Source organism: Chrysochloris asiatica, unplaced genomic scaffold (assembly GCF_000296735.1).
Source record: "Chrysochloris asiatica unplaced genomic scaffold, ChrAsi1.0 scaffold00038, whole genome shotgun sequence".
NCBI classification, from domain to species: Eukaryota; Metazoa; Chordata; class Mammalia; order Afrosoricida; family Chrysochloridae; genus Chrysochloris; species Chrysochloris asiatica.
This window is the reverse complement of record NW_006408556.1, coordinates 4,984,525-4,992,822: the sequence shown is the minus strand read 5'-3', so window position 1 is coordinate 4,992,822 and position 8,298 is coordinate 4,984,525. Positions and strand designations below refer to the sequence as shown.

The following is an 8,298-nucleotide window of genomic DNA, read 5'->3' as shown; positions in this document are numbered from 1 at the left end:
GCAGCCCGATTCGTAACCACTACGCTACCAGAGCTCCTTTAAATAACAAACATATGATGGCAAAATTTGCTAAGAAAACAAAGCAGGGTAAGGAGAAGGTGGTGACACTGGGGGTAGTCCTTCAGAACCTCTGAATAGGGTGCTGAAGGAAATGAAGGAGCCAGACTGATGGAAATATAAAGAGAGCATTCCAGGCCAACATAAAAAAAATCAGCACAGCCTGTGAGGTGTACCCTTTGGTTATTTGATAATACATGGAGGGGATGGTAACCATTGCAATGAAACAAAATATGATACGATGAGTGTAAAGCTGATGTTCTCCCATGTAAATCTCACAATAAAAACTTTCAAAAAATCAGTGCAAAAGTCCCATTTGAAATGTGGTTGGCATTCAAGGAAGAGCAAGGAGACCAGAATGGCTAGAATGGAAAGAGTGTTGGAGGAGGTCAGAGAATGCACATGACCAAATCAGGTAGGATTTATGAACTTAACACACTCTATTTTGTCCTTTTAGATTGTCCTTCTCCCTCTCAACTCCATGATGAAAGATCATGTTCATCTTATTTGATGTACCCCCAAAGAATAGTACTGGGCCTAGCACAGAATACATACGCAAGTATTTACTGAATGAATTCTAGTTAAAATATAAATCCAAATTTTCTTTTATTCATTCAGTGCCCTCAGCCTCTTTTAGATTGAGATCAGAGGTTAAACTTAATATCTGAACCATCACTTTTAAGTAAGTGAGCTGAGGCAGGTTATCATATGCCTGTTGGCTTTCACTAAAGCATTAGTTGCTGACTGACTGTGTTGTAGGTCTTCTGTCAGATCACAGTAGACTCTAGACGCCACTCCGTTTTTCTCTTCAAGAATAAACCAGAGATAAGGAACTCAATGAAAGAAACTTGGGATGCGAAGCTGTAAAGTATGGGGGAAAGTGGCAAAAGCTAATAAAGCGAGGCTGATTTCCATTTAACCACAACAAATTCGTTTTCTTGTAATTTAAGGGAAATAGGTTCCAAAGTATCCTTAGGTTTGATTGGAGAATCATTAGCATTTTAAGAAGAGGCAACACTGCAGTAGTGTAAAGATGCAGCTTCAAATGTCAGTGGTAAGTGGATGGATATACTTCCTTGAATGCTACTGGCTAGTTAAAATATTTTTTATTTTTGCAAGTCTTATTGATAAATGATTTGTATCCTGTTTATGCACATATATGTATGTGGCCTTTGCCAAATATTATGGCCAAGAAGTCAACAAAAATGTCCAAATGCTTTCCAATCATTTACAAGATTGAGTTTTATCTTCACAAGGTTTTGCCACCTGTAGGACCACATCACAAGGTAATCAAAAGCAACTTTCTGGTACACTCATCTTCTAACTCTACATTTTCTTAGCCATCTCCATCTGTTAGACTCAGTAACTGCACATAGTTCCTGTGATCAGAACTTCTTTCTCAAAGGATATTCTTGTTTACTCTATTCCCAAGTATTCGCCTGGAAATTAAGCTCAGTAAAAATATGAATTGCACGATAAATGCAAATGCTAACTGAAACAAGGCACAATTACACATAACACATCATTAAAAGTCAACTGTACATCTGAAAAACAGTTAGAGATTTTGTTAATTATCATAGAAAATTCATGTTCAAAATTATAGCCTGACAACTTGTAGAAGAACAATTCTAGCCTGCAGCCTTGTTTTTAGTTTTCCAGGACAGTGGGGTTTTTTGTTTGTTTTAATGTGAATTTGGATGCCTTTAGGAGGAGCACATGTTCTGTTTTATCACAGACCCCACCACTCCCACTCAGACTCATTATGTTATTTGCTGAACCTGAAGGTATTTTGAGTTTGCAAACCCTGCAATTATAGCTGAATATGTTTTGGTCTCTTAAGCAAATTCTGAAATGGCTTTGGAAAACACTGAAACACCCATAATTCTGGACAAGTACCCCCCCCCCTTTTTTTTTTCAGTGATGTAAAAAATCACACAACAAAGTAATCAATGAATTATTTTCCTAAAGGCAATCTTAGGCTCATCATTGTATTTTCAGAGATTCTCTGGGATTGAAAACACTTCAGAAGTCAACTGCCCTGATTCTCATCATTTTATTGGGAAGTTGATTGGGGTCTAGAGAAGGAAAATGAGTTGTCCAAGGTCATACAGCCAATTGTAACTTGGTTACACAATTGTTTGGATTTGCTATCCCCACCAGACTATGATATCCTCAAGGGTAAGAACTACTGTTTCTCATTATTCTGAGCCTGTTCCAAGACTGTTTAGCATTCTGCACTCAGTGAGTATTTAATAATCAGTACTGACATTTGCTCCTAGGAGATAAACTCAGTTGTTTATAAAGAATAGTAAGAAACCAGCTCGAGAGATAAGTAGAAAGAACAGCAGTCATAATTTTTGTTAAATGAATGAAGAAAAATTACAACTTTATTTCAGTGGGAAAATTTGTAGATGGTGGGCCCTCATAAAGATAAAGGTGTCAGTAGTACTACAATCAATAAAACTTAGCCTTTTAATTAGAGACTGGTCTTAATTAAGGTCTTTCCACATAGATGAAATAGCTTCATAATCTGGTTCCATAATGTCAGAGTAAGTCAACATACAGCACTGCCCAGGGCAGCATATCATCAATTTCTTCCTTAAATAAATCCATCTTCATGATACCTACAAGTTTGGGATATAGCTAAGACATGATGCAGATGTTTTCCAAGCACATTTCTTCACAAACACAGTACTTCAGCATTTAGTCCACATTTAGAAGGGGTATTTTAAAAATCATTATCGTGCAATTTCTTTTTGAAGCATAGTCTACAGAAGGGTTCTGCAACTAATAATGCACGGGCCGCTGGGTGGCATCCATCATCTCTGGAAGCCTCCACATTATGGTACCGAGCAGGGCTCGAGAAGTGCAGCTGATCTTAGTTATTGCCTACTGTTTTGTTTCCTTTGTTTGTTTCTTAAACTTTCATCAGCAAGAACAAGGCTAAAGTGAGTGGGGAGTTCCTGTCCTTGGACCAGATTCTCTTTCAATTGCTCTTAACCTGTTCCAACTAAGTTCAAATGTTGGGATTTTTTTCCGCTACATTTTCTCTTTATCTTATCTTCTATACTCACCCCCATCCCATTTATTTCTCCTTCTCTAACCTTAGAATATACAAGCTCAAATATATCCCCCTGCTTATTCTGTGGGAAAGGAGCAAATTATGTTTGGTGGAAAAACTGAACCCAGATCAGCACTGAGGACGATGGAGAGTGGAGGTTAAGGGGGAGCAGGCCCTTTGATCAAAAATTTTCTTGACTTTTCCAATATTCACTCTTGTCAGTTAGGAATGCCAAAATTTTAACAAGACCAAATGGGGTGCTTGTGAATGGGGGATGGGAGTGCCAATTCAGAGATTACTGGATGGAAAAGCTATCGTAGAGTGTTCACACATACCCAGGAATGCCTGCTAGAACCTGTCTTACACTCACATGTCTGCAGCCTGGGCATGTAAGGGATTACCATGTTTGTAAGGGCAGCCGTTGTAGTCAACAGCCAGTGGATAAACACCCCTCATTATGTGAGGCATATTCTACAGAGCATCTTCGAAGATCTCAGCAGTTTTGAGTCTAGTTGCCCATAGGTGACCAACTCAATGACTTATCTTTGTAGTAGCTTTCCCTATTTCATTTTCTTTGGTTTTTCATTATTGGTCCCTGAGTCTTAGACACTTTTCCCAGGGGAATTCAGTTTAAAACAGATGGTCACAAAACTTGGAGGATATCGTTATTCATCAGCCTCCTTCCAATCCATTGTCCATGACCTCCAAGGATCAGCATGTAGTTCTAGTAGGATCTCCCACAGGCACATGGGATGAAAGAAATGAGCCTATATGGAACTAGGACTTAGTTACATTTCCTGAAAAGAATTTTTAAAAACTAGGCCAGGCAACTCGGCAGTCAACTCCCTGTATTCTATTCTCCATGGAACTCTTGTAAGGTACTCACTGTGGCTCCTCAAATGGGGCACTGACACCTGACACGATGGAACTATGAACGTGAGCCACCCATAACCAACATCTTCTGTACCTATGCCCCTACCCGCTCCACCAGAAATGTTGGGGGAAAGGCATAAGGATTCTTTTGAAGTCTGTGTACTGTTAAATTGTTTAGGAATAGACATGGGCCACTAATCTTCATCCTCTACCAGAGTAAGGCAAACACAAAAAAATTTACTCACACATCATTGAATTCCTCCAGAGACTTTGCAGGTGTAAATACATCCAACAGACCAATAACCTATAAGAAGACATAAAGATAAAGTAGTAAATAAATATTGAACTCCTGGTGGCACAACTCAGCTGCTCACTGAAAGGTCAGTGGTTCTAACCCACCCAGCAGTGCTGTAGAAGAAAACCCTGGTGATCTGCTCCTGTAAAGATTACAACCTAGAAAACCGTATGGGACAGTTCGACTCTGTCACATGGGGTTGTTAGGTACTGGAATTAGTAATCAACAACATCGTACACATCAGACCTTAAATGATCGCCTTAATATATACTAATTTCAAATCCAGGTATCTCGGTTAAACAGCGTCACATCAAATATTCAGTAAATCGAACAGATTTTCATCCCAAATTATGCTTTTGTATTTTACTTGTTAATATGACATCTTACAATAGAATATTTTGCTATTAAAAAAAAAATCTTCATTTCATTAGAATTTGGTCATATACACCCAGTAGTTTATCAAAAGACAAAAAAAAGATTGCATATGTTCTATTTAATGAATTAACAAAAGACAGTGCTATTTCAGTGGTAGAATTTTACCTCCCAGGTGGGAGGCCTGACTTTGTTCCCAATCAGTGTACCTCCTATGCAGCTACCACCTTTCTGTCAATGCAGGCTTGCATGCTGCTATGATACTAAACAGGTTTCAGCACAGCTACTAGATAAAGACAGTAGGATGAAAGGTCTGGCAGTCATGTCTGAGAATCAGTCAATGAAAATCTATGAATTATACCAGATGATCTACAACCAGTCATGGGGATGGCACAGAACCAGGCAGCATTTCATTCTGTTGTGCCTGGGTTCACCATGAGGTAGGGGCTGACTCACCAACAGCTAACAACAGTGAATTAAAATTAACACTCTCCATTCTGCAAGTTAGAATACGATCTTCCTGTCATGTTCCAACCTACTGAGATATAGACACTTACCAAGAGTCAGTTGTGTTTGTTTCTCAGACTGTTATGTGCATGTAGTATTATAACCATCTAATCGAATTACAAGGAGTCCTGGTATGGTGCTACGGGTTACTGCGCTAGATTGCAAAGTCGGTTTGAACCACAGGTTGATGGTTCAAGTTCACCAGCTGCTCCTCAGAAACCCTATATAGGGTCGCTATGGGTTGGAACCGACTAGACGGGACTTAACAACAACAATCAAATTAAATAATAAATCATTCACTATCTTTGTCTTATAACATTGTTGTATATTTGAAATTTTTCATAATATAATGCTGGGAAAAATTTATAAACCGATAAAATCTAAATACAAAAAGAGCTATTGTGGCACTGTAGGAAAATGCACTGGACCGCAAGTTCAGTTTGAACTGCAAGGCCAGCAGTTCAAACCTTACTAGCCACTACTCAGAAACCCTATACATGGTCACTATGAGTTTGAAGCAACTCAATGGCACTTAACAACAACCACAATTGTTTCTATAAAAAATATGTAGGGGGATTGAGAAAGACTTAAACAAAAATTGCTATAGAATCTGTGAGGCTCACATTAACTTTACCCAAAAACTCTGGCCTTTGCCTTCAGTACATGAGAAGCAAAACACCCAAACCTACTGCCACTAAGTCGATTCTGACTCATAGCAACCTGTAAAGGGTTTCTAAGACTACAAATATTTATGGAAGCAGAAAGCCTCCTCTGTTTCCTTCAGAGTGGCTGGTGGGTTTAAGCTGCAGACCTTGAGGTTAGCTGACCAGTGTTTATCCTACAATCACCAGAGCTCCTTTGGTTCATAAGAGATAACCTTTAGAACCCTGGGATTTCCCCAGTAATCATAAGTGTCTTTGAGAAGGGGTCCATGTAACCTAACAGGTTATGCTACTGAGGAGGCTCTCAGGTGGGGGCCAGTCAAGCCAGAAAGACTCACCACAGATTAGTGATAATCACCCTTCCCGGGATTACCTCATGATCACCCTGTGATACCAACAGGCCTTAGGGAGAAGGGTTTGTGTTTAAAATGTGTAAACCAGAAAGCTCCATGGTTTTCCAGGGGAAAGATATGCACATGAAGTGCGGGTGGTGGGGTCAGTGCAGCCCTTTTTGAGACAGAGGCGCTCCACACTGGAAACTCTCCCAGATCTCACCAGTGATGAGGGTCAGAGGAAGAAGCGCTGCATGTGCAGCTGGTATCAGAACAGACCTGTTTGATGTGAAAATGGAATTTTGATTTTTCCACGCAGAATCAGGTACTGGAGAAAATATTATGCATAACTAGGAAAAGAATCTCCAACATTCTGGGATTCTCAATTCAGATTATGTTGCTGGAGTCTTAAATTCTTGTTCAGGTTCCTGCGTGGCACAGTTTGCACTGGTCTACTAACCAAGAGGTTAGTGGTTCAAACCCATCCATTAGCACCATGGAAGAGAGGCTTGGAGATCTGCTTCCAACAGCTAGGAAGGTCAGATCCATTTTGTAAGGCATGGGGTTGCCTTGCATCTGAATCAATTTAATATCAATAATTAAGTTCCTTTCCTGCTTTAGAAAAAAGTGGATCCTTCGATGTGACATTACAAATGTATGTTATATAGGGCAAACAGTACAGAGTAAGAACCTACACAAAAGATTGGCAAATTAATATGCTTTTAAAATCTTTGCTTTAGATTAAGGATAAAAATGTTGAAGACTTCATTTACTTCTTTTTTTTTTTTTAAATCCCAGTCCTGTTGTTATTAAGTGCCGTCGAGTCAATTCTGACTCATAGCGACCCTGTATACGGTTTCCAAGGAGCAGCTGGTGAGTTTGAACTACTGCCCTTGCAGTTAGCAGTCCAGTGTTTATCCTACAGTGCCACACCATAATACCGATCATATCATTAAGAGAGCTTTTGCTATTTAGGGGGTGGCTGTTTATTGTTGATAAGTGCTGCGAGTCAGTGACCCTGTATTTCTGAGGAATGGATGGTTGGTTTGAACTGATGACCTTGTGATTAGAAGTCCAGTGCTTATTCTACAGCACCACCCCTACACTTAAAAAATTCATGAGGTAACTAACTAGCCCCACTGTGATGTAGTTCTCACGGGTAGGAAGAACATAAATTGCAGTGGACTTTGAAAAGCGGCAGAATATCCCAGCACTTCTTAAATTTAGTTTTTGAAATAGAGTTAAAAAACATTTTTGGAAGTGTTTAGATAATTCTATAACTCAGATGCTTACCTGAAAAAGGGGGTTTGTCTAAATTCTTTGTTCCCTATCTTTATAATAGATTTGTCTATTAATAAAAATATTTAGGTTATAGGGAAGGTATAGAATAGGGCTATTCCGAAAATCTATGCTGATCCTCCTCAGCACCCCTAAATCTTCACTAAGTGATTTCTATCTTGAACCCCCAATCTATAATTTGTCTCCCTTCTAGGTCTTCCTCTCAGAATGGAATTAAAAACAAAACAGTGTTTTATAAATTCTTAACTAAATTTAAAATAATGCTTTCTATTACACACTGTAGAAAGAATTACAAATACATTCAGAAAATGAAAAGTCAGATTTCTGTTATCATAATATGATTTTGCATTTTAAATGCATTATTTCACAAAATTGTTTGTTACTGTATAATCTCCAAAAATGACATTTTCAAAGTTCTAAAATATTCTCTAGTAACACTTTTGGCATTGTAAGATAAGCACTGTATGATGAACCACAAGATCAATGGTTCAAGCCCATCAGCCACTTGTGGGAGAAAGATGAGGCTTTCTGCTTCCACAAAGATTTACAGTCTTGAAAACCCTATACAGGGTGAGTCAGAACTGACTCAATGGCAGTGGATCTTTTTTGGCTTAAGATATTCTCTCAAATTACTCTTGATATGATTCTAAATATCAGCATAATTTTCTTATATTTGGATCAGACTAATATTAAATGCAAAAAAAGGGGTTATTTTTATATAAACAGCCAGGATTTAGTAATCTGTGTTTTTTTTTTCATGTTTTATTGTGAATTATATGATATTTTACATGGGAGAACTTTAATTTTACATTTATTCCACTGTACATTGTTTCACTGCCA

The 8,298-nt window shown here is 38.5% G+C and overlaps 1 protein-coding gene across 3 annotated transcripts in view; it reads right to left on the bottom strand.

Annotated features, from left to right (window-relative positions):
- The window catches only part of MAPK14 (mitogen-activated protein kinase 14), a 115,402-nt gene that overhangs the window by 44,807 nt on the left and 62,297 nt on the right, over positions 1-8,298 (bottom strand). For all 3 annotated transcript variants that reach the window (XM_006860402.1, XM_006860404.1, XM_006860403.1), the window contains exon 3: positions 4,237-4,295. In XM_006860402.1, the coding sequence (XP_006860464.1) occupies positions 4,237-4,295 (59 nt within the window). The remainder of the gene's footprint in view (positions 1-4,236; positions 4,296-8,298) is intronic.